The sequence below is a fragment of the Schistocerca nitens genome, chromosome 4 (assembly GCF_023898315.1).
Source record: "Schistocerca nitens isolate TAMUIC-IGC-003100 chromosome 4, iqSchNite1.1, whole genome shotgun sequence".
Taxonomy (NCBI): domain Eukaryota; kingdom Metazoa; phylum Arthropoda; class Insecta; order Orthoptera; family Acrididae; genus Schistocerca; species Schistocerca nitens.
Window position 1 is genome coordinate 904,067,979 of NC_064617.1, and position 27,500 is coordinate 904,095,478.

The 27,500-nt window shown below is 43.6% G+C and overlaps 1 protein-coding gene and 1 pseudogene across 2 annotated transcripts in view; one reads left to right on the forward strand and one right to left on the reverse strand.

Annotated features, from left to right (window-relative positions):
• LOC126253463 (beta-1,3-glucan-binding protein-like) overlaps nucleotides 1-27,500 on the reverse strand; it is a 324,996-nt gene that overhangs the window by 115,604 nt on the left and 181,892 nt on the right. Inside the window, exon 1 of one of the 2 annotated variants that reach the window (XM_049954819.1) lies at nucleotides 20,266-20,469. The exons of the other annotated variant lie outside the window; for it this stretch is intronic. Coding sequence (XP_049810776.1) covers nucleotides 20,266-20,386 — 121 coding nt within the window. The 5' untranslated portion in view covers nucleotides 20,387-20,469. Of the gene's footprint in view, nucleotides 1-20,265; nucleotides 20,470-27,500 lie in introns of those variants that run through there. 2 annotated transcript variants of the gene reach the window in all.
• On the forward strand, nucleotides 18,706-18,823 carry LOC126254058 (5S ribosomal RNA; annotated as a pseudogene).

The following is a 27,500-nucleotide window of genomic DNA, read 5'->3' on the forward strand; positions in this document are numbered from 1 at the left end:
TTTTCATAGTCGTTTCCATTTCGCGACCGATCGGAGCTTACTTTCTGAACGCCCCTCGTACATAGTCACAATCCACGGCAAAATGGCAGGTGGGTCAGGAACGTCTGAAGCGTCTTCGGGTCTTCAACGCATATTTGACACAGACGGTAGGGGAAGTGAAGAGCTTTACCCTTTGGATCCTGACAGTGATGAATCTTGGCATCCATCGACCAGCAGTTCCAGCTCAGATGATGTTTCGGTAAGTATATAAAACGGTTTATTTCTGGTGATTAATTTCCTGTGGCTTGTGACTTTGTTTCTCTCAACATTGCCAACACATTTGACAGCCATCCTGTGTGTCAAGGATGAAACTTGATGGGCCCATTTATATTACTGCTTAATGGTGCAATAATGTAGTTTCAAAGGCAAAAGATGTGTAAAAAATATTTTCTCAGTAATGTGATTTTAGCGAAATTTAATGCTTTGTGTGGCTTATGACTATATCTCACGCAAATTCTTAGACTATTTTGCTCTTCATATTATAGCTTGAAATAAGTAGAATAAATGAAGAATCACCCAAAAAACCAAAGCCTTCACAGAAAAGAAAGCGAAATATTGATCAGTGGTTCAAAAAAATGGTTCAAATGGCTCTGAGCACTATGGGACTTAACATCTATGGTCATCAGTCCCCTAGAACTTAGAACTACTTAAACCTAACTAACCTAAGGACATCACACAACACCCAGCCATCACGAGGCAGAGAAAATCCCTGACCCCGCCGGGAATCGAACCCGGGAACCCGGGCGTGGGAAGCGAGAACGCTACCGCACGATATTGATCAGTGGAAGATAAATAAAGCAAAACGTCGACGAAATGCTGGTCAGCAGTATAAGTCTTTAAAAACCCACAAGACTGTTCAGGCTGCTACTATAGGAAGTCACTGTACTTGTTTAAATAAATGCTTCAAAAAACTGCTTGGAGAGGAAGAAAACATTTTTCTTTCATATTGGGACATAGGAAACTTAAATGCCCAGAATACTTACCTGATGAGCTGTATGAAAATGGAACAGAAATAGCGGAGGTTTGTTCACTATTTAAATACAAATGGTTTAATATTTTGTATATTTATTTCATTTTTTTATATTTGTCATAATTTCTTTCAAAGCTATCCAAAAAAGACTTCCAAGAAAATATCATCCAGGGATGTTACATTTTCTTATAATGTGAGGGTAAAGTCATGATCTGCAAAGAAGCTTTCCAGAGGGTTCATGGCTTACAGATACAAGCACGAAGAGTGAGGAATTTGCAACATCAAATGAAGCAGGGATTTGCAGTGCCAAAAGAAGATGGAAGAGGTTTGTATGTTACTCTGTGCTTTAAGTTAGGGATGTACTCAAACTGAGTACTATACAAATATTTCTATTAGGAAGAGGATATAAGCTCATCTTTTTTTCTTTCAGGAAAACATGGAAACTACCCACATAAATTTCAAGACGAAGCTGTACAAAGTATTAGAGAACTTCCCAAAGCCATACCGAAATATAACAGTCATTACAGTAGGCAACAGAACCCCAATAAAGTGTATCTGGATTGTGGTCTCACAACTGCTTCCTTATTTCGAGATAAATACTGAGAATACTGCAAGGAAAAGCAGGTTCCTGCAGTATTTGAAAGTAAATTCAGAGAAATTTTCGTATCTGAATTTAACATAGGCTTCAAACTACCAAAAAGTGACTCCCGTTCAAAATGTGATGGATTTCTAATTGCAATAAATAACCCAGAATTAGGTGCAGGAGAAGTCACAGAAAAGAAACAACAATATGAACTGCATCTCAAAAAGACTGACAGAGGACAAAATATGATTGCGTCTTTAACTGCTCTGGCTAAAGAAAATTCGAAAGAGCATCATGTGATAGCAATGGACATGCAGCAAACGTTCCCCAGACCTAAACTAACAGTTGGACCAGCATTTCACAAGAGGAAAATACGGACATACAACTATGGTATCCACGACTGTGGATCAAATAAGGGTTATATGCTTCTGTGGAGCGAGAAAGATGATGGACGGGGTTCAGATGAGGTTGGGAGCTGCTTATCGAAATACTTGGAGATAACTAATCCTCAGACAAAACATCTCCATATAATCACAGACAACTGCAAGGGTCAGGCAAAGAATTGGACGATTATTGCTTTGGAAAGGTCCCTTGTTGCTACCAAAAGATTTGATTCTGTCCAGCATTACTTCCCTGTGGTAGGTCACACCACGCTACCTTGCGATCGTGATTTTGGCCGCATTGAACGGTATGCAAGAAACAGACGTCCAATAGTGTACACTCCAGATGAATGGGCAGAAGTAATAAAATCTGCGAGTCCAAAACGTTTCATTGTAACTAAAATGAAAAGAGAAGGCTTCAAAAGTTTGGAAAGCCTGAAGACATTGATCTCAAAACGTACAGAATCCACGTCTGGAGATCCCCACCTTTTCAGTGAAGCTACTCAGTTTAAGTTTGAGTCTGAAGATCCCTTCAAGCTAAGTGTAAAGCACTCTTATTCAGACGTAGGAGCTTTCATGTCAGTGGATATTCGTGTCAAATAGAAAGGAGGCCTAGTTGAACCAAATCCATATCAGCTGCCAATAAAGTAGAGAAAGCCACGACCAATTAACCAGAAAAAAACTGATAATGTACTGTCTCTTATGCCATACATACCTGCAGCAAATCAAGATTTCTTTCGGTCATGTATGGAAATAACGTGTACAATGATGAAGTAGAGGAACTTCCTTCATATAACTGTATCAATGAAAAAGTAATTTATACGTCTCAGATATCTGATATGTATATATTAATGTGTAAAAATTATATATTCTGCTTGTGTGCAAGAGTGGTTAAAATAAATCCCTACAAATTCATACTTTATGTTTTAAACAATTTTTTGGGAGATATAGTCATAAGCCACCGTTGACTACATCTTAATTAGAATCATTCCAAAATTAATATTTTATAGCATGCAGAGAGTTGACTATTTAACAACATGCCTCGCAAGTATTAAGCAAGTGTTTGCAGTAGAAATAAGGTTTCTATTTTGTATTAAACACTTTCAGACCTCCGTGGAACCTTAAACTCGCTGTATCTCAAAACTGGTTTGATGTGGCTTATGACTATATCTCTCCGACCCCTTCATATATAAAGCAACTGTTAATCTCATTCTGTAATATCAACAAAAAGGTAGTTTTTTTGTTTTCTGTTGTTCCTGTTTGAATGAAAAAAAAATAATAAAACGAAAAATGGTAAGGCGACCGCTCACGATAAGCGGAAAATCCGGATTCGAGTTCCGGTCCGACATAAAAAAAGTGGTCTCGTGGACTGATCCTTGTTTTTTAGTTCAGCCTAGTTTGTGAATTGCGAGGTACGGGTTCTATTCCCCATTCCACCATGTATTTTAAACACACACAGAACAGATCTCTTTCATGCCTACTAATGTCAAGAAAAGAAAGTCAGGCTGCACCGTAGTTCAGAATTGGCATATAAACATGTTGTCTCTTCGCTACCAACTTGGGTAGAGCCGGTTGGCGCGCGTGGTAGCCGCCCGGTCTTAGGGCGCCTTGCCATTGTTCGCGCGGCTCCCCCCGTGGGAGGTTCGGGTCCTACCTCGGGCGTGTGTGTGTGTGTGTGTGTGTGTGTGTGTGTGTTGTCCTTAGCGTAAATTAGTTTAAGTTAGATTAAGTAGCGCGTAAGCCTAGAGACCGATGACCTCAACAATTTGGTCCCATAGGAACTTACCACCACCACCGCAGAGCCGGTTTAGGTTGGGCCACAGAAGATGCCGAAGTCGCGGCAAACAGAAACTCTATCACCAGTGAGCTTCCTTACACTAGAAAATTCATTTTATTTAACGAACCAATGGCCGATTCAGGTCACAGGGCTCTTAAGTTATTCGAATTTTCGATGTAGAAAAATTTGTTCCAGGTCTGGGATTAGAATTCGGATCAACTTTTGTGGTATTTGACCCACATGGAACAATGTAGTTCTTTGTTTTCCCAAGACTGCTAATTCCTCCGGATCCCCATGAAAGGCACGTATGGGGGCTCGAATCCCGGTCCAACAAAACATATTCGTGGTTTCATTTCAAGCTCTAGCATATGCACACCTAACTACTAGAGATAAATAATTTTCATTTTTAACCTATAACGATAGGTCGTGTTATTTCTAGTCAAACATGCATACGCCTCACTACTGGTGAGCAAACAGGACAGAGAGCAACGACGGTAGGTTCCATGTTCGATTCTCCGTCAGACAAAAAAAAATATATTCCTGTTGAAAATTCTAATATCCCGCTGCTTGTGGAAAAATTCGGCATTTAACATTTGAATTTACTTAGTTAACTATCTGATTAAGTGCTGGGTTCGAGTCCCCATCACAAATTTTACATCATGACACTTCCTTTTAAACACGTGCGGACTTTATTACTTGAAATTAATTTAAACGCTTTTCGTTGTTAATTATCAGGAAGATAAAGGCCTTGACAGGATTCCAGGCAGAGCACAAACATTTTCAGTTCGGATTTGCTAACTGATAATGGCGAAAACTTCGATATCTTATGACTTTTTATACCGAGTCACCAAAGGCGAACGTTGGTGTGATCGGGTCTTGGTCAGGCATCAAAGCTTTGCTTGGTTACAATGGCTATAGGCACTTGGTTTCAGTCAATATCCAGAATAAAAAGTTCGTCGTATCGTTTAAAGTTCAAACATGGGGACAAATATCTGCTCAATCGTGAGTACAGAGAAATTGCTGGTGTTACGATGCTTATTTTGAGGTTTGTATAGAGAACTTGTCGGAGTTAATCGTGTTGCTTTTAACTGGTTAGTTTAACACCAGTTTATATCAAACCACTCGTATCAGGAACGATATTTCACACGTGTTGGAAAACCTTTTAAAGAGGAAAAAATACCTCGAATTGTGAGAGTACTTTAGGAGTCCAGATATTGTCTCAAAATATCTTGTTCATAAAAATATTTAATTTTGCCTAAAGATTGCTGGAATGATTTACGTGACTGAGTTAGATACCTCAAATTCTAATGACTGCGGTAGAGTTTTCGAAATGTCACTTACTGTAATGAAACTGAGTTAGCAAGCTTTAAGGACTGTCTCATCTCCAATGACGCATTTCCTAATATTTGCAGCATCGTGATGTTGATTAACATCTAGACTGATTACTTTAAAGAACAGTGTTTCTAGTGATTTCTTGTGGTATCCATTTTTATAGTCAAACGACTGTACAGCAAAGAGATTGAGGGACTTACAAGACAGCTACATTATGCGGGCTGCACGTGCTTCAAAAATGGTTCAAATGGCTCTGAGCACTATGCGACTTAACTTCTGAGGTCATTAGTCGCCTAGAACTTAGAACTAATTAAACCTAAATAACCTAAGGACATCACACACAGCCATGCCCGAGGCATGATTCGAACCTGCGACTGTAGCGGTCGCTCGGCTCCAAACTGTAGCGCCTAGAACCGCACGGCCACTCCGGCCGGAAGGCTGCACGTGAATCACGCTATAAGCAATTCTGGTCGATCGGATACTATCGAGTACTACAGTACGTCACATCTACCAATACCCGTCTCATTCAAGTAATTCCTTCATGGTGAGTCTTTTTTTTTGTCTTAGTGTGAATGTGTGTGTGTGTGTGTGTGTGTGTGTGTGTGTGTGTGTGTGTGTGTGTGTGACGTTCAATTTTAGCACATTCTCCGAAATTTTTGCGAAAATTTTCAACGCTTGAATTGAGACTTTTGAAGGGTTTTCACATGCTGTTAAAAAATTTATATTGTTTCATCTAAAAGAAACATACTTGTTTCAGTATGACGATTGATACAAGAGGTATGAGAATTAAGCATACAACAAAATTACGTGGCTCTCTATGTGCTATCATTTGCCATAAACTCCATTTCGAAATCTTAAACCTTTCGGGAAATAATATAGATGTTATATCTTACGCGACGCATCCTGTATAACGCCGGACTTTAGATATTTATAAGGCGTGTTTGTAGTTCACATGTAAACTTTCCCTCAGAATACAGCACTTTCTATCACATCGTCATTTACCCTAGCATTCCTATCCTAGGCCATCTGTGTACATAGTTGTAAATATTTGTTCTTTGTTTTTACTGTACGTGCAGGTTGTTTACTTGGGCTAAGGAAGTATAAATAGTTTAATTCAAATTTACTGGCTTGAAGACTGTACTCTAATCCAGGCGTGGGCATACTTCGGCCCCAGTCCACTGATCGATGGATGTCCTCGGACCACAACGTCTGCTAAACGTAGGGTGAGTTTGCTTCTTTAATTCCTCCTCCTCCCCCCCCCCCCCCCCCCCTGGAACCATCAACGGTCTCAAGACGTTTAGATCTCTGCATTTCTTTTTCTGCTTAAAAAAGTCGTGTATTAAAAAGTGCAGTTAGATTATATGAATGGCGTTCAATAAGCAACGCAACACAGGTTTTCCTCGGTCAGTTTCGGTTGAAAACAAACTTTTCTTTTCCATGGGATATCGTAAAATATCTCCGCTTCAACCCTACAGTTTCATGGAGTTCCGACAGGTCACTGCGCTATACGTAGTCCTCAAAATGGCGTCTCTAGCGCTGGTATGATCCAAGCAGAACAAATCTGATCGAGTTTGTTTGGCGGAAAACCAGAGCATCACAGATATTCATAGGTGCTTGCAGAATGACTCCGGACACCTAGCAGTCAACAAAAGCACGGTGAGTCGTCGGGCGAGGCCTCTTATCTTCGCAGCAAGGTCGCGCAAACCTGTCCGATCTGTTTTTTTATTAACTACACCTCACAACACACATGTCATTTAATACCTGACTATGGTACAACTTTAGTGTAATAAGGCGATTTGTCTAGGCTCACGAACTTTTTTTATTTTTGACGATTTTTGGCGACAGTTGCTTTGGAATTATCTTACGTACTTCACTACGTATAAATTTAAACGTTTATAAAATCTTTTTAATTAAGATGTAAAAGAAAAACGTTGAAAATTTTCAACCTTTTTTCGGGTCGTTGAGGACCGCCTAATTTAGAATCTGTGAAAGGAACATTACACACCAGCTTTTTCATAGTTTCTTTTAGGTTGTTTTGTTTTTCTGGTATGTGTCATATCCTTATGGATCTGCTCAGTATATGTCTACGAAACGAACAGAATTCTATCGCTTGAGTCTTGTCCCGCAGTTACGCAGGGTCAGCCATCGTTGATCGGATTTGGCATGTTAATGTGTAAGGGGTGGCCGGATGCCCTTCCTGCCGCCACCCCGTAACCCCCAGGACGGAATTAATGTACCCCAACTGCCTGTGTCGAGTGTAATCCATGGAATAGTGCGAAAGTGTTCAGATGTCTACGAGCCGTGTAACTGAGGCGGAATACGGGGACCAGCCCGGTATTCACCTAGCGGGATGTGGAAAACCGCCTAAAAACCACATCGAGGCTGGCCGGCATATCGGCCCTCGTCGTTAATCCGCCGGGCGGATTCGATCCAGGGCCGGCGCGCCTACCCGAGTCCAGGAAGCATCGCGTTAGCGCTCTCGGCTACCCTGGCGAGTGTGTACGAAACGAACAGAATGTTTAACCTAATCTCTGATCTGCTCTTATTTCTTCACGCCACTTTGTGAGCCACGTCTGACGGTAGAAGATTTTGTTACTCAGCGCTGAAATGGACATCCACCTTCAAACCAGTGATTCAATAAGTCGTTCTTCCTCGTAAACGTCGCGTCTGAGACAGCGAATGTATTGTGCCGACGTGTTTCACGCTTTCAAGATACTTACCGAGCTCCGACACCCGCGTGCCAGCCAGCCGCACAGAGCTATGACTCCTACATGTTGGAACGTGCGCGCACTCCATTCCAAGTAATAGACGGGCCAGAATCAAACACCTCGCTGCTCAACTGGACGTCTCTGTTGGTAGTTCTGACACACTCCTCCACCAGTTTTGGTACTCAAAAGTGTGTGCCAGCTCGATTCCTCGCTGCCTAATAGAAGACCATGGAGCGCTGCGAAGGACCACCTGTGGGGAACTGCTTGCGCGTTGCGAAGATGATCGTGACAGTTTTTGTCTAAATCGTCCCGGGGGACGAAACGTGGGTTCGTCACTTCGAACCGGAAACAAAACGGCAATCCATGGAATAGTGCCACATCACCTCTCCTCCGAAGAAAAAGTTCAAGGCTACACCCTGAGCCGGTAAAGTCATGGTGACGGTCTTCTGGGAATCATAGTGCAGCGATCAACTCCGAAGTGTATTTTGCTACCATCAGAAAACTGAAGAAACCGCTCCAACAGGTTCGTCGCCACAAAAATGTAAACAAACTTCTCATTCTCCACGACACCGCAAAGCAGTCTGTGCACCCGAGAGGAGCGCAAAAAACTTCATTGGGCCGTTCCTCCTCACCCACCAAACAGCCCGGGCCTCGCACCTTCCGACTTTTACCTCTTTCGCCCAATGATGGATGCACTCCGAGGAAAGCAGTACGTAGATGATGGGAAGGTTATTGGTGCTGCAACACGTTAGCCCTGGCGTCGACCACTAGTGCAGTACCATGCGGGCATACAGACGCTCCCAGTAATGTGGCGTCAACGCCGTCGCATTAAACGGAGATTATGTACAAAAATAGGTTCAAAATGGTTCAAATGGCTCTGAGCACTATGGGACTTAACATCTGTGGTCATCAGACCCCTAGGACTTTGAAATACTTAAACCTAACTAACCTAAGGACATCACACACATCCATGCCCGAGGCAGGATTCGAACCTGCGACCGTAGCAGTCGCGCGGTTCCGGACTGAAGCGCCTAGAACCGCTCGGCCACTGCGGCCGGCTTCAAAAATAGGGTTTTGTAGCAAAAATAGTGGGGAATAATACACTACTGGACATTAAAATTGCTGCACCACGACGATGACGTGCTACAGACGCGAAATTTACCGATAGGAAGAAGATGCTGTGATATACAAATGATTAGCTTTCCAGAGCATTCACACGAGGTTGGCGCCGGTGGCAACACCTGCAACGTGCTGACATGAGGAAAGTTTCCAACCGATTTCTCATACACAAACAGTAGCTGACCGGCGTTGCGTGGTGAAACGTTGTTGTGATGCCTCGTGCAAGGAGGAGAAATGCGTACCATCACGTTTCCGACTTTGATAAAGATAGGATTGTAGCCTATCGCGATTGCGGTTTATCGTATCGCGACATTGCTCATCTCGTTGGTCGAGATCCAATGACTGTTAGCAGAATATGGAATCGGTTCGTTCAGGAAGGTAATACGGAACGCCGTGCTGGATCCCAACTGGCTCATATCATTAGCAGTTGAGATGACAGGCATCTTATCCGCATGGCTGTAAGGGATCGTGCAGCCACGTCTCGATACCTGAGTTAACAGATGTGGACGTTTGCAAGACAACTACCATCTGCAAGAACAGTTCGACGACGTTTGCAGCAGCATGGACTATCAGCTCGGAGACAGTGGCTGCGGTTACCCTTGACGCTGTATCACAGACAGGAGTGCCTGCGATGGTGTACTCACCGAGCAACCTCGGTGCACGAATGGCAAAACGTCATTTTTTCGAATGAATCCAGGTTCTGTTTACAGCATCATGATGGTCGCATCCGAGTTTGGCGACATCGCGGTGAACGCATATTGGAAGCGTGTATTAGTCATCACCATACTGGCGTATCACCCGGTGTGATGGTATGGAGTGCCATCGGTTACAAGTCTCGGTCACCTCTTGTTCGCACTGACGGCACATTGAACAGTGGACGTTACATTTCAGATGTGTTACGACCCATGGCTCTACCCTTCATTCGATCCCTGCGAAACCCTACATTTCAGCAGGATAATGCACGACCGCATGTTGCAGGTCCTGTATGGGCCTTTCTGGATACAGAAAATGTTCGACTGCTGCCTGGCGAGCATATTCTCCAGATCTCTCACCAATTGAAAACGTCTGGTCTATGGTGGCCGAGCAACTGGCTCGTCACAATACATCAGTCACTAATCTTGATGAACTGTGGCATCGTGTTGAAGCTGCATGGGCAGCTGTACCTGTACACGCCATCCAAGCTCTGTTTGACTCAATGCCCAGGCGTATCAAGGGCGTTATTACGGCCAGAGGTGGTTGTTCTGGGTACTGATTTCTCAGGATCTGTTGTTGTTGTTGTTGTGGTCTTCAGTCCTGAGACTGGTTTGATGCAGCTCTTCATGCTACTCTATCCTGTGCAAGCTGCTACATCTCCCAGTACCTACTACAGCCTACATCCTTCTGAATCAGCTTAGTGTATTCATCTCTTGGTCTCCCTCTACGATTTTCACCCTCCACGCTGCCCACCAGTACCAAATTGGTGACCCCTTGATGCCTCAGAACATGTCCTACCAACCGATCCCTTCTAGTCAAGTTGTGCCACAAACTCCTCTCCAATTCTATTCAATACCTCCTCATTAGTTATGTGATCTACCCATCTAATCTTCAGCATTCTTTTGTAGCACCACATTTCGAAAGCTTATATTCTCTTCTTGTCTAAACTATTTATCGTCCATGTTTCACTTCCCTACATGGCTACACTCCATACAAATACTTTCAGAAACGACTTCCTGACACTTAAATCTATACTTGATGTTAACAAATTTCTCTTCTTCAGAAACGCTTTCCTTGCCATTGCCAGTCTACATTTTATATCATCTCTACTTCTACCATCATCAGTTATTTTGCTCCCCAAATAGCAAAACTCCTTTACTACATTAAGTGTCTCATTTCCTAATCTAATTCTCTCAGCATCACCCGATTTAATTCGACTACATTCCATTATCCTCGTTTTGATTTTGTTGATGTTCATTTTATAGCCTCCTTTCAAGACACTGTCCATTCCGTTCAACTGCTCTTCCAAGTTCTTTCCTGTCTCTGACAGAATTACAATGTCATCGGCAAACCTCAAAGTTTTTATTTCTTCTCCATGGATTTTAATACCTACTCCGAACTTTTCTTTTGTTTCCTTAACTGCTTGCTCAATATACAGATTAAATAGCATCGGGGAGAGGCTACAACCCTGTCTCACTCCCTTCCCAACCACTGCTTCCCTTTCATGTCCCTCGACTCTTATAACTGCGATCTGCTTTCTGTACAAATTGTAAATAGCCTTTCGCTCCCTGTATTTTACCACTGGCACCTTCAGAATTTGAAAGAGAGTATTCCAGTCAACATTGTCAAAAGCTTTCTCTAGGTCTACAAATGCTAGATACGTATGTTTGCCCTTCCTTAATCTTTCTTTTAAGATAAGTCGTAATGTTAGTATTGCCTCACGTATTCCAACATTTCTACGGAATCCAAACTGATCTTCCCCGAGGTCGTCTTCTACCAGTTTTTCCATTCGTCTGTAAAGAATTCGCGTTAGTATTTTGCAGTCGTGACTTATTAAACTGATAGTTCGGTAATTTTCACATCTGTCAATACCTGCTTTCTTTGGGATTGGAATTATTATATTCTTCTTGAAGTCTGAGGGAATTTCTTCTGTCTCATACATCTTGCTCACCAGATGGTAGAGTTTTGTCAGGACTGGCTCTCCCAAGGCCATCAGTAGTTCTAATGGAATGTTGTCTACTCCGGGGGCCTCATTTCGACTCAGGTCTTTCAGTGCTCTGTCAAACTCTTCACGCAGTATCGTATCTCCCATTTCTTCTTCATCTACCTCCTCTTCCATTTCCATAATATTGTCCTCAAGACCATCGCCCCTGTATAGACCCTCTATATACTCCTTCCACCTTTCTGCTTTCCCTTCTTTGCTTAGAACTGTGTTTCCATCTGAGCTCTTGATATTCACACAAGTGGTTCTCTTTTCTCCAAAGGTCTCTTTAATTTTCCTGTAGGCAGTATCTATCGTGCCCCTAGTGAGACAAGCCTCAGCATCCTTACATTTGTCCTCTAGCCATCCCTGCTTAGCCATTTTGCATTGCCTGTCGATCTCATTTTTGAGACGTTTGTGTTCCTTTTTACCTGCTTCACTTACTGCATTTTTGTATTTTCTCCTTTCATCAACTAAATTCAGTATCTCTTCTGTTACCCAAGGATTTCTACTAGCCCTCGTCTTTTTACCTACTTGATCCTCTGCTGCCTTCACTATTTCATTCCTCAAAGCTACCCATTCTTCTTCTTCTGTATTTCTTTCCCCCATTCCTGTCAATTGTTCCCTTATGCTCTCCCTGTAACTCTCTACAACCTCTGGTTCTTTCAGTTTATCCAGGTCCCATCTCCTTAAATTCCCACCTCTCAGGATCTATGCACACAAATTGCGTGAATATGTAATCACATGTCAGTTCTAGTATAATATATTTGTCCAATGAATACCCGTTTATCATCTGAATTTCTTCTTGGTGTAGCAATTTTAATGACCAGTCGTGTATGATTATTGAAATCCTCAACAAATCCAACCTGCTTTCACAAAAAATGTGTTGTATTACTTATTGAGCTCCCCTCGCACAAATCAAATGGTCGTGCGAGAAAGTTGTATATAGATTTACAAGTCGTGTTAGATGTATAGTGTCACATGCCGCCAACAGTTCTACCACTGCAGTACTAGTAATTAACATCTTCTGGAAACCTTCTTCCATGTTTGTCTTAAACTTGAGAACAGGACTTGAACATTTGCGGGTCTGAACCCAGACTGCTATGCAATCAATTGTTACGAGTAATCGCTACATTCCTTCACACCATAAATCGGAAGATTATTGATTCTCTGACCGTAAATGCTGCTCTCTTCCTGTGAGCAATTTTTGTTTTCGCAAATCCGCTGAGACGGATCCTCAGGCTGTCGCCATGTTGCCCGCCTGTCCTGCCTGGAACGGAAAACGCGTCTCCACAGCCTGACCACATCCTTGAAGCCAAAGCACGTTTTCCTGTTCTGTGCGTGACTGTCACTTTCCTTTACATGTTATTGTAACAAACGTACACGGATGTCTGACACAACTGCCGATACGTAAGCGCAGCTGAAAACTACCAGATTCCGCTAACCGCTTCCACTACTGTGAAAAAAGTGAACACAATCGACATGCCCTTTGCTTCTATGGGGGCAAAGTTATTTCTGTTTATTGTCAGAAACATTTCCATTGGTTGATGGTGACGTCACTGATATTTTGGACTTGTATTGCGCGAAGGTTGTGTTGGATGACAAACAGGCGCCATTTGCAATTAGTTGAATGTCGCGCAACATTGGTGACACGTGTATATAAACAGTGGTCGTATGTGAAGTTCAGAGCACGATCCGTCGCTTGAAACCATGAAATATGTCATACATTTGCTGTCTAATATCCGACGTTTACGATGAAGAAAGACTGAGTGAACCGGTGTTTTGTAGATGGTTTCCCATTTAGCGACGAGCAACAAAATAATCTAGGTAAGATGTGACTCAGAATGTGCCGGTAAAGAGTAATAGCAAATCAAAGATTAGGTTTCATACTCTGTTCGTTTCATACACACACCGTGTGGAGATCCACGAGGATGTGAGAGGTTCCACACAAACAAAAACACCTAAAACAAATTGCGAAAGAACTGATTTGTAATGTTCCTTCCACAGATTCTAAATTAGATGGTCCTCAACATTGTGAAAAACAGTAAAATTCAAATCTAAGTTCTTCGTAATTGTAATCCTAGGTATTTAGTTGAATTGAAAGCCTTTAGATTTGTGTGATATATCATGTAACCGAAATTTAACAGATTCCTTTTAGTATTCATGTGGATGACTTCTCACTTTTCGTTACATAGGATCAATTTCCACTCCCACAAAAAGAAAAGGCGTTTGACACAGTCCACTGGTGTTTGAACGGTTGTGTGCGAACTAGAGCGGAACACAAGAAAACAAACGAAGGATGCAATGAATTCCTCTTCCTCAGCCCATCCATTCTCCCCCCAACCGGCAAATTTTTTGTTACTGTATTTCTTTCATACCCTATGCTTTCACGTTGTTCGCTTACAAGAAATCACATCTGATCATGTTAAAGGTTGGTTGGTTTTGGGGAAGGAGACCAGACAGCGTGGTCATCGGTCTCATAGGATTAGGGAAGGATGGGGAAGGAAGTCGGCCGTGCCCTTTCAGAGGAACCATCCCGGCATTTGCCTGGAGTGATTTAGGGAAATCACGGAATACCTAAATCAGGATGGCCGGACGCGGGATTGAACCGTCGTCCTCCCGAATGCGAGTCCAGTGTCTAACCACTGCGCCACCTCGCTCGGTATGATCATGTTAAAGGATTACATAGTTATGTCATCTACTTCCTATGTTTCACTGGGAGTCACAGTTTAATAAATGTGTGCAAAATGCTAAATATTCCGTGTAGTTGATGTTAAGTATAATTCTGGCCGAGCATACGCCTAAATTTGTTTCGTAAGCTTCCAAAAATCACACTAAAATCTGGAGGGGCGGTAGGGGGGAGAGGGGAAGGGGGAGGGGGAGGACAGAACTGTCTCTCAACAACCCTTTCATCGAACCAAGACAGTCGTCGTATCCTCTGTTTGACAGTTTGTTGAGCTACACTGCCGGTGGTATATTGCAGAATTTTACAATTCAGTCTCTGCCTATCGAGTAATATTGCCGTTCCGTCGTTTTCGAGAACGTGACAGCTGCCAGACATGTCACTAAAATTTCATGCTGTTTTGGTTTTCATTACTAGTGCAAGAAACGGCATGTTTTTTACTTCCGAATGATGCATTTGGGTTCATAAATGATACAAAAACATCTCTGCTATGTATCACTACGTACTTTGCTATATGCTCTGCAGTCTACAACTGTGCTAATTAAACTGTGCAGTGTGCTTTTGAGAATCTACGACCGATGCCGGCTTGGTATACTACATCCATGTTTATGTTGTACCGATGTGGGAGGAGAGGGATGTCCGAGGAACTGGCGACTGACTCCCCGTACCGATTGTTGGACGCTTCCTTTGTGGTACACAGTAAGGCCGGTTACGAGGAAACGGCAGAGAAATGTTAAAGGACTTTAATTTGGAGCTGTTCTGCAACGATTCACAATCGTCTTCATTGTAACACGACGCCGAAACCACGACCGAGCCAAAGGAAATGGCTTAATTTACCACAGGCAGCTTCGGGTGGTACCCATCAGATCATTTGTTTATACAGGCTAGTTCAGTTGCACCTACCGATGTTTTTGTACGCAACCCACAAGGTTATCCCTCGCCAAGCGAAGAAATAAAAAATTATGCAGCGACTGCGAAGATCACAGTATTTCCTATCACACTCGGCTACGTAATGGCTGAATAGTCTGGGTACTGTATAATAGAATAGAATAGGTTTAATATAATCACAGAATCGTAATAAATGAGAACTCCGCAATGAATAAAAAGTTTGTGTTTCTGTTTCAGACTGTAGGACGGGGAAATTGACCTCGTTTGCCGCCCCCCACCCCACCCAATCCCATCTCACCCTTGTGGACGCCTATCATTGTACCTCAGTCTGGCATCTGATTTCCCTATAACTTGTTTTCCATGGTCATTCAAATTTAGGTCGCACTGGACGATTTTATAGTTGTTTCAGTTAAGAGCGATTTATTGCTAATAGCGTTATGCAACAATAATGGACGTCTTCGCGTTTTTGTATGAAATGCGTTATATTTATTTGCGTTCAAAGTCATCTACCATGCCCAGCAGAATTCGTCGATACTCTGCAGGTCGTCTTCCAGAGCTGCAACCATCCTGCAGGCAACAGCAACGTCTGCGAAAAGCCGCAGGGAACTTCGAGCGGCATCCATCGAAGCAGTTGTATACAGGGTGGTTCACTTACCGTGACCGGGCCATATATCTCACGAAATAAGCGCCAAAAAAAAAAAAACTACAAAGAAAGAAACTCGTCTAGCTTGAAGAGTGAAACCAGATGGCGCTATGCTTGGCCCGCCATAGGTCAAACGGATATCAACTGCGTTTTTTTAAAATAGAATTGTTTCAAATGGCTCTGAGCACTATGGGACTCAACATCTATGGTCATCAGTCCCCTAGAACTTAGAACTACTTAAACCTAACTAACCTAAGGACATCACACAACACCCAGTCATCACGAGGCTTGTAAAAATAGGAACCCATTTTTTTATTATATATTCGTGTAGTACATAAATAAATATGACTCTTTTAGTTGGATCACTTTTCGCTTTGTGATATATGGCGCTGTAATAGTCACAAACATATGGCACATAATTTTAGACGGACAGTTGGTAACGGGTAGGTTTTTAAATTAAAATACAGAACGTAGGTACGTTTGAACTATCTTATTTCGTTTGTTCCAATGTGATACATGTACCTTTGTGAACATATTTGTGAGAACGCATGCCGTTACAACGTGATTACCTGTAAATACCACATTAATGCAATAAATGCTCAAAATGATGTCCGTCAACCTCAGTGCATTTGGCAATACGTGTAACCACATTCCACTCAACAGCGAGTACTTCGCCTTCCGTAATGTTCGCACATGAATTGACAATGCGCTGACGCATGTTGTCAGGCGTTGTCGGTGGATCACGATAGCAAATATCCTTCAACTTTCCCCACAGAAAGAAATCCGGGGACGTCAGGTCCGATGAACGTGCGGGCCATGGTATGGTGCTTCGACGACCAATCCACCTCTCTTGAAATATGCTATTCAATACCGCTTCACCCGCACGCGAGCTATGTGCCGGACATCCATCATGTTGGAAGTATATGGCCATTCTGTCATGCAGTGAAACATCTTGTAGTGACATCGGTAGAACATTACGCAGGAAATCAGCATTCATTGCATCATTTAGATTGCCATAGATAAAATGGGGGCCAATTATCCTTCCTTCCATATTGCCGCACCATACATTAACCCGCCAAGGTCGCTGATGTTCCACTTGTCGCAGCCATCGTGTATTTTCCGTTGCCCAATAGTGCATATTATGCCGGTTTACGTTACCGCTGCTTGTGAATGACGCTTTGTCGCTAAATAGAACTCGTGCAAAAAATCTATCTTCAATCCTGCCTCGGGCATGGATGTGTGTGATGTCCTTAGGTTAGTTAGGTTTAAGTAGTTCTAAGTTCTAGGTGACTGATGACCTCAGATGTTGAGTCCCATAGTGCTCAGAGCCATTTGAAATCTGTCTTCGTCCCGTAATTTCTCTTGTGCCCAGTGGCAGAACTGTACACGACGTTCAAAGTCGTCGCCATGCAATTTCTGGTGCATAGAAATATGGTACGGATGCAATCAATGTTGATGTAGCATTCTCAACACCGACGTTTTTGAGATTCCCGATTCTCGCGCAGTTTGTCTGCTACTAATGTGCGGATTAGCCGCGACAGCAGGTAAAACACCTACTTGGGCATCATCATTTGTTGCAGGTCGTGGTTGACGTTTCACATGTGGCTGAACACTTCCTGTTTCCTTAAATAACTTAACTATCCGGCGAACGGTCAGGACACCTGAAAGATGTCGTCCAGGATACCGAGCAGCATACATAGCACACGCCCGTTGGGCATTTTGATCACAATAGCCATACATCAACACGATATCGACCTTTTCCGCAATTGGTAAACGGTCCATTTTAACACGGGTAATGTATCACGAAGCAAAAACCGTCCGCACTGGCGGAATGTTACGTGATACCACGTACTTACACGTTTGTGACTATTACAGCGCCATCTATCACAAAGCGAAAAACGTGGTCCAACCAAAAGATTCATATTTCTTTACGTACTACGCGAATATGTAATAAAAAGGGGGTTCCTATTTTTAAAAAACGCAGTTGATATCCTTTTGACCTATGGCAGCGCCGTATAGCGGGCCATCTGGTTTCCCCCTTCAAGCCAGACGAGATTCGTGCTTTGTAGTTTTTTCGTTTGATGCTTATTTCGTGAGATATTTGGCCCGGTCACTGTCAATGGACCACCCTGTATACAGGATGAGTAAAGTGCCCCTACTGATGTACTTTTATGCAGAATGCAGTGTTATATCTCGACTTCAAAAACCGCAAACTAGATTTTCATATTCTTTCGCCCGCTACGCGCAAACAATTACACCTATAGAAAAAATGAACTGCACCTTTTTGGAGGAAATTTAATGTTATCAAATTTTGTACTGTGATGCATTTTCGCTAGGGACCGTAATTTTTTAATCATTCAAGAAAAATGTACAAAAGTGACCATCAAACGCACCCCCAGTCCCACGCTCAGTCCCACCGGTCAGGATTGTTAGTCTGTTTTTCATGTCACTCCCTCCTATCAACGTACAAAAATTTGCGATGCACGAATTATTTCCCCACATTCGACTTTTTTTGGGCTTCACTGACTGGCCTTACTACACCACTGGCTGAGTCGAGCACCACTGACAAATTGTGGAGTTGACGTTTACGTAAATTTTACCTAGCATTTTTCGAAATTTTAACAGCAGAAAAGAATAAGTTTCATTTTTTGTATCCGTCAGACCTTCTGGCTCCGAAACTACGTTCCTTGTGAGTGTTAAGTTTGGATCGAACTGTGAATGTAATTTGTTTCAGCGTAATGTGTTCAAAAGTCGTTTTTCTTTCATTCCACGCAAGGGTATGTTTAATAATGTTAACGAAACAAACGACTATGCTGGCGTGATAGATCAGTCAGTAGAGACCAAAAGAGATCGAATATCAGGATTAGTTCGTGTAGTCGGAAATTTTATACAATGGTGGAAGGTAATGCGCCAACAGCCTTGCCGCAGTGGTAACACCGGTTCCCGTCAGATCACCGAAGTTAAGTGCTGTCGGGCTGGGCTACCACTTGGATGGGTGACCATCCGGTCTCCCGAGCGCTGTTGGCAAGCGGGATGCACTCAGCCCTTGTGAGGCAAACTGAGGAGCTACTTGATTGAGAAGTAGCTGCTACGGTCCCGGCAACTGACATACGGCCGGGAGCGCGGTGTGCTGACCACATGCCCCTCCATATCCGTATCCAGTGACGCCTGTGGAGTGAGGATGACACGGCGGCCAGTCGGTACCTTTGGGCCTTCATGGGCTGTGCGGAATGAGTTTAAGACGGTAATGCCACGAACAACATACTAGAAACCTGACTAGTGAGAGTTGAGTGTGGGTGAGGGTGTAGGTATATTTGAAGGTCATTTTTGGACTTTTTCGTAGAATAAGTCGAAAACTACGGCCGCTAGTGAAACCGTATCTCAGTACAAAACGTAGCTACATGAAATATTCTGTAGGACTAATAGTTTGCGCGTAGCTAGCGACTGAAAATGAGAATATTACGCGTGGTTTTTGAAGACCAGGTACAGAATTGAGGGTTGCATAAAACTACATCGGTAAGGGCAACTGAATCATCCTATATTGAAAGCTGTAGTGGCACCACAACGTTCCCTTGCGGTATGTTTACGTCTGTCGATTTCGTCCCGTTTAGGATTATGTATTGTGTGCTAATATGTCCTGAATCCAATCAGAAACTCTGGTCCGGTATCTGGTAATATCGTACGTTGTTAAACTTCCTTGCAGATTATAACTGTGTGCCGGACCGATACTCGAACTCGGGACCTTTGCCTTTCGCGGACAAGTGCTCTACCATCTGTGCTACCCAAGCGCGACTCACGCCCCGTTCTCACAGTTTTACTTCTGCCAGTACCTCGTCTCCTACCTTCCAAACTTTACAGAAGCTCTCCTGCGAACCTTGCAGAACTAGCACTCCTGAAAGAAAGGATATTGCGGAGACACGGCTTAGCCACAGCCTGGGGGATGTTTCCAGAATGAGATTTTCACTCTGCAGCGGAGTGTGCGCTGATATGAAACTTCCTGGCAGATTAAAACTGTGTGCCGAAGCGAGAGAACTTGCCCGCGAAAGGCAAGGGTCCCGAGTTTCGGTCTCGGTCCGGCACACAGTTTTAATGTGCCAGGAAGTTTCATATCAGCGCACACTCCGCTGCAGAGTGAAAATCTCATTCTCGTACGTTGTTGACTGAGCAGTAGTACTGAGTAGTGATTCAGCTGCTGAGAATTTTTCCGGGTTATATGGCCGTGGTCCATGGAACTCTTCAATCCCTGACGTTTCATCTTAAGATGTCCAACGTCAGGGATTGAAGAGTTCCATAGACCACGGCCATACAACTCGGAAAAGTTCTCAGTAGCTGAAACATGCGGTCGTAAAAGCCTTAATTGTATGATGAGTAGTGATTGCCTTCTGAAAATCAAGCAACATGGCATCAACCTGGGCGCCGGTTGACGGCCGCAGTCCTGCAAATGCGACGCTCCTGGCCGGCTGGCTCACCTGGTATGGATATCCGGAGTCCTCGCGGCTTGAGGGCTTCTATCATAGGCTGCGGGACGTCGTAGAACGGAGAGAAGGCGGCCGCGAGGCAGAACAGGAGCGGCAGTACGAGCAGAGGCATAGTGGCGGCTGCGGCTGCGGCTGCGGCTGTACCCAGCTGCTAGCACCGATCTGCCCGGCTGCCGGCTGACGAGCCGACTGGCAAGCCACATAAACCACATTTGGCGCTTCCGACTTCTGTCTTCCCCATCCACCCATCCACCTTCCTTCCCCCCCCCCTCCCCCCCCCCGCCCCATCCCACCCGGTTGTATCCGGAGGTCAGAGGGGACCGGAGGAAACGGAATAGGCAGTCAACTCACCGAAGTAACAAATAGAACTTCTGATGATGGGGTTAAATGACGAGAAAACCATAGTTTCCGACTACTGCCTACCATCCAGGTACTCGCAGTACTGTCAATCGATACGATGAGGAGATGGCGACCCTTTAACCTAAGATAACTGCACAGATTTTTCGTAATTCGTGTTTGAATATACAGGGTGTCTACACCGAAATTTATTGGTTGCATGTGAAGATAGGTTTTGAAAAAATTACAATAAAAGATCAAAACACTTCCACCTGAGCCCCTCCGGTGACACGAAGAATGTCGAGTCTGTTTCCACTTTCCTTCCGGGTTCGCTGCAACATGCCCGAAGAAAAAGAATCCACAATGAAAAAGAATCCGACACTGTGATGTCAGGAGGACGTGGAGGCCAATTCATGGGTGCACCTCGTCCTAACCCGCGTCCTGAAAATGCATTTAGAGCTTTCCGAACATCCAGCTACTAGTGAGGTGGAGCACCATCTTGTTGAAACCAAAGGTCTGACTGCGAGTCTTCAACCTGGGGAAAGAAAGATCTCCAGCATGCCCTAGGTACGTCGTTCATGTAACAGTTGTTTCAGCAAAGAAGAATGGTCCAATTATCTCGTAAAACGCGAGGCCACACCAAACGTTCACTTTCAGGCTCTCTCTTATCTTTTCCCTGACACTGTGTGCATTCTGCGACCACCAAATTCCAATGTTATGGTTTTCACAGTTCCAGATAAATACACTACTGGCCATTAAAATTGCTACACCACGAAGATGACGTGCTACAGACGCGAAATTTAACCGACAGGAAGAAGATGCTGTGATATGCAAATGATTAGCTTTTCAGAGCATTCACACAAGGTTGGCGCCGTTGGCGAGACCTACAACGTGCTGACATGAGGAAAGTTTCCAAGCGATTTCTCATACACAAACAGCAGTTGACCGGTGTTGCCTGGTGAAACGTTGTTGCGATGCCTCGTGTAAGGAGGAGAAATGCATACCATCACGTTTCCGACTTTGATAAAGTTCGGATTGTAGCCGACCGCGATTGCGGTTTATCGTATCGCGACATTGCTGCTCGCGTTGGTCGTGATCCAATGACTGTTAACAGAATATGGAATCGGTGGGTTCAGGAGGGTAATACGGGACGCCCAACGTCCTCTTATCACTAGCAGTCGAGATTACAGGCATCTTATCCGCATGGCTGTAACGGAGAAGCCACGTCTCGATCCCTGAGTCAACATATGGGGACGTTTGCAAGACAACAATCATCTGCACGAACAGTTCGACGACGTTTGCAGCAGCATGGACTATCAGCTCGGAGACCATGGCTGCAGTTACCCTTGACGCTGCATCACAGACAGGAGCACCTACGATGGTGTACTCAATGACGAACCAGAGTGCGCGAATGGCAAAACGTCATTTTTTCGGATGAATTCGGGTTCTGTTTACAGCATCATGATGGTTGCATCCGTGTTTGGCGACATCGTGGTGAATGCACATTGGAAGCTTGTATTCGTCATCGCCATACTGGCGTGATGGTATGGGGTGGCATTGGTTATACGTCTCGGTCACCTCTTGTTCGCATTGACTGCACTTTGAACAGTGGTCGTTACATTTCAGATGTGTTACGACCCGTGGCTCTACCCTTCATTCGATCCCTGCGAAACCCTACATTTCAGCAGCATAATGCACGACCGCATGTTGCAGGTCCTGTACGGGCCTTTCTGGATTCAGAAAATGTTCGATTGCTGCCCTGGCCAGCACATTCTCCGTATCTCTCACCAATTGAAAACGTCTGACCAGTGGGGGGCCGAGCAACTGGCTCGTCACAATACGGCGTCACTACTCTTGATGAACTGTGGTATCGTGTTGAAGCTGCATGGGCAGCTGTACCTGTGCACGCCATCCGAGCTCTGTTTGACTCAATGCCCAGGCGTATCAAGGCCGTTATTACGGCCAGAGGTGGTTGTTCTGGGTACTGATTTCTCAGGACCTATGCACCCAAATTGCGTGAAAATGTTATCACATGTCAGTTCTAGTATAATTTATTTGTCCAATGAATACCCGTTTATCTGTATTTCTTCTTTGTGTAGCAATTTTAATGGTCGGTGGTGTAGAATGTGGCCTCGTCGGAAAACATTACACAAGACTCTGGTCGATTCGCTTAAGTATTTCACATGCAAATTCGTATCGTCGCCTGCTTGTCATCAGGCTTTATGGCCTGCAGTATCTCAGGACTTTATAAACAGTTGCATGAGGCATCTGAAGTTGTCGTGAAGCTTGGCGAACTGATTTTCGTGGACTTAGTTGGAATGTTTGGCGGATATTCTTAACCTCCTCCATGGCCCTTTGTAATGCTACCAGTTTCCAGAAACTGACTGTGCCATGCTTTTATGCTCTTGGTGTCTGGTGCTGCTTACCTGTAAACACCACGAATCTGCCTTTGCACCATAACAATGGATTTAAACTGCGTACCAAACCACAGTTTGTGCCTTCTCCTGAACTGACGCCATTTCCGCTTCTGCGGACAACAATTCAACAATGAAAGTGCGTCAGATGTTGTACGAATTTAGGCAGCATCTTCAAACCCTTCTGCACCCAACGGATGAGTCAGACCTGAAACAAAGAGAGATTTACTATTTTTAAATTGCCTCACAAATTAGGGAACTACGGTGTAGGCACCCTGTACTTTGCATCTAACAGGGACGAGCTGTTAAGTTGTACGTAATGATGTTCGCAGGTAACTGGTTTATGATTTATCTGATAGTCTAACGCATCAAAAAACAAACATAAATTGTTTTTAAATACGACCTAATAACTGAAGACAGAATGAAGAAAAAGATTTTTCCTAGCATTCGTGAACCTATGCAAAGCCTCCAGCAATGTGAGACGGAATGGAATTACTCTTCTTACAAGACTGTCGCCAAAGTACAGAGATGAATAATCAACCAAACCTACAAAGCGCAAATATGAGAGTAATACGAGGTGTGAGAGAAAATTTATGAGACTGGCAAAACTGTGTTGTTCTACTTGTTTAGACTGGTGTGTTCATCCATTTCAGATGCTCAGTCCGAGTATCAGCTCCTTACCGCCATCATGTTATTTTTGAGAGCGCAATGAGTGAAGCTACGAAAATGGATCCGCGGAATTTAGGGGAAGGTTATGCCATCAAGTTTTGTGTTAACCTTGGAAAATCCGCGAATGTAACCTTTTGAAAGTTGAGACAGGCCTATGGGGAACATACCTTTTCAAGAGCACAGCTTTTTCGCTGGCACAAATCATATTTGGAAGGACGAGAACACATTGAAGATGAACCTCGCCCATGGAGACCTTCAACATCAAGAATGCGATGTAAATGTCGAACGTGTGCGTGCCGCTGAGAGATGAAACCGACGTTTAACAATAAGGATGACGAGTGACCTGTTACACACTTTCACCATACATCAAATTTTGACAAAAGTTTTGTACATGCGGAAGGTTTGTGCAGAATTGGGTCTCCTCGACCGAAAAAGAGCTCGAATGAGAAAATCAATGATCAAAACAATGCGGATTTGCGGGTGTCGTGCATAAAGAATTTGTTCCTCTAGGACAATTGTCAACTAAGTGTTTTACAAAGATGTCCTTGAAAGGCTCGGGCAAAGGGTGAATCGAATGAGGCTGGACAATGAAGACAAGTGGGTGCTGCATCGTGACAACGCCTTATGTCACACGGCCATTTGCATTACGTAATTTTTGCCCTCAGAAGTCATTCCCGGTTTTTCCACAGGCCACCTATTCACATGATCCGAGTCCTTGTGACTCTTTTTCCCCGCACTTGAAAAATGTATTCAAAGGACTTTTTTTTGTAACTCTGGAGTACATTCAAAAGAACGTGGGCAACATTTTAAAGGCTTTACCAGTTGAAGTCAGCGCTGCTACCAAGACTGGTGTACAAGTGCTGAAGGAAACTACTTTGGAGAGGGCAAAACTGTTTGAAAAAAATAAAATAAAATTTCGTTAGATAAAAAATGAGTCATTAGTTTTCTCACGGACCTCATAAATGTGGGAGGTTAACAAAGCCAAGTTCGTGTTAAGACAAGCGCAAAGCCAGGCAGCAGCTTGGTAGAAACGTTTAGCTCTTCCAGTCTGCCAGTCGGTTGTATGGACTCAGTGCTCAAAGGTGTGTCGACGTAGAGACATGACAGAATGACAGAGAGGAAGTATCGTGTTTGCACGTGCCCGTGACTGCATCGTTAATGAAACTGCCCCGTCTGTTGGCATGTAACGTGGCATAAGAACAATGGCTGAGAAAAGGTCCCAACCATAAAGAACCGGAAAAGACTTCGCACTTGTCAAAAACAACCAGTTTGAAACACAACAGGTTCAAATGGCTCTGAGCACTATGGGACTCAACATCTATGGTCATCAGTCACCTAGAACTTAGCCCGCATCTCGTGGTCGTGCGGTATGGTTCTCGCTTCCCACGCCCGGGTTCCCGCGTTCGATTCCCGGCGGGGTCAGGGATTTTCTCTGCCTCGTGATGGCTGGGTGTTGTGTGCTGTCCTTAGGTTAGTTAGGTTTAAGTAGTTCTAAGTTCTAGGGGACTTACGATCACAGCAGTTGAGTCCCATAGTGCTCAGAGCCATTTGAACCCTAGAACTTAGAACTACCTAAACCTAACTAACCTAAGGACAGCACACAACACCCAGTCATCACGAGGCAGAGAAAATCCCTGACCCCGCCGGGAATCGAACCCGGGAACTCGGGCGCGGGAAGCGAGAACGCTACTGCAAACGCGACAGGAATTGATGTTGTCAGTAAGTGCAATATGATTGCTATAATTATTTCAGAGCTAGAAAAAAAACATGTGTAACCCTCCATTTACTTGCAACGTTTTCTGTTAAAAAGCAGGATTCATCATGAGAGAAACTGTAACACCACACAAAAGACTGACAGCAATATTGAAATTTCTCGTGCGCTGAAGGGGCTACGAAGGCTTCAGATGCGAATCTATACACACTAACGGTTTGGACGACTTAAAGTGGCGAAGTATGTGTGCAAAATCCCACTTCCTTAACGATAGACTTACTTGAGACGGTCAGCCGACTTTCCTTGGTGGTTAGCTTGCTGCTGCAACTTCCTTTTCTCTCCTTCTCCGACGTATATCTGCTAGGAACAGTAATTTCTCAAGACTTTCTATTTATAAAAATACGCAGACGTACGCAGTTTCTTTTGCTTAACTTCACTACGTATATTTGAACATCAAATCCTTACAAAACTCATTCTCTACCTAAACAAACACTATCAAGTACATCTCTTCGTGTGTCCAAAGGTTAAAAACAGAGTTCATTTACTCATAAGAAAAGGTTGGCTTAAAACCCACGTCCATTCTCGTTCTGAATCTGAAAACAGGTCTTATTCTCTCCATGTCCAAAACGATCTATAATGAACAATATTTTAACTGTTCTTTTTTTTCATAACAATAGTCAAAGTTATAAAACAGCCCAGAATACATAAACACCCCTTGTTTTTTAACTACGGCTTCCATGGCGCTACCGGCAAACACTTGTCGGTGCCGTTCGACCGCCATGTCTACGGCTTCTTATTACACACTTCGGACCTGCGCACACAGACAGGCGACTCGCAGTAGACAGGCTCTCTCACACTTATATTTAAAAAATCGTGTGTTCGAGACGGTAGACGGCCGAGTGATTCTAGAATTTACACTGAAATTCTGGAAGCACTACAAAACATCTGTAGTATGCTCAAGTAGACTTACGTTCTTCCTCTCTTCCTTCAGTTTTGTTCCTTTTCGCAAACGATCATGGGAGAATTTATAATTTTTGTTACAAGTATGATGTAAAGCATACATGGGTGTCCATAGAAATTTTTCCGAGGCTGGGGCTAAACTTGCCAGTTTTTATGTAACTGATTTGGTGAGTTTGAGAATATGTCGCACCCTAGGAACTAAATTTGAAATAATGTTAACAAAACTTACTGTATCTGAAAAGACATATAGTTGTCGACTAACAAGTTGTAAACCAACTGAAGGGATCCACTTCGATTCTGATTGCCTTTGAATATGTTTTGTGGAGCAAAATAAGACACACATTTTTTTATATGTGACTATACGGTCGCTAAGGTGGGAAACACCCCCTAATTAAAATTCATTTTAATGTTTCTGAACGAAAACCTTCGGAACTGGAATAGATATGTTGTTGTTGTGGTCTTAAGTCCTGAGACTTGTTTGATGCAGCTCTCCACGCTACTCTATCCTGTGCAAGCTTCTTCATCTCCCAGTACCTACTGCAACCTACATCCTTCTGAATCTGCTTAGAGTATTCAACTCTTGGTCTCCCTCTACGATTTTTACCCTCCACGCTGCCCTCCAATACTAAACTGGTGATCCCTTGATGCCTCAGAACATGTCCTACCAACCGATCCATTCTTTCAAACTTCTCTTCTCCCCAATCCTATTCAATACTTCCTCATTAGTTATGTGATCTACACATCTAATCTTCAGCATTCTTCTGTAGCACCACATTTCGAAAGCTTCTATTCTCTTCTTGTCCAAATAGATATAAAAAGAACTTCAAAGAGAAGTTCTATGATTGTTAATGACCGCATCAACAGTGCATCCAAATTTATCAAAAACGTCATTTTTCTCGAAATCCCTGCTCTGCTTGTTGTTGTTGTTGTGGTCTTCAGTCCTGAGACTGGTTTGATGCAGCTCTCCATGCTACTCTATCCTGTGCAAGCTTCTTCATCTCCCAGTACCTACTGCAACCTACATCCTTCTGAATCTGCTTAGTGTATTCATCTCTTGGTCTCCCCCTACGATTTTTACCCTCCACGCTGCCCTCCAATACTAAATTGGTGATCCCTTGATGCCTCAGAACATGTCC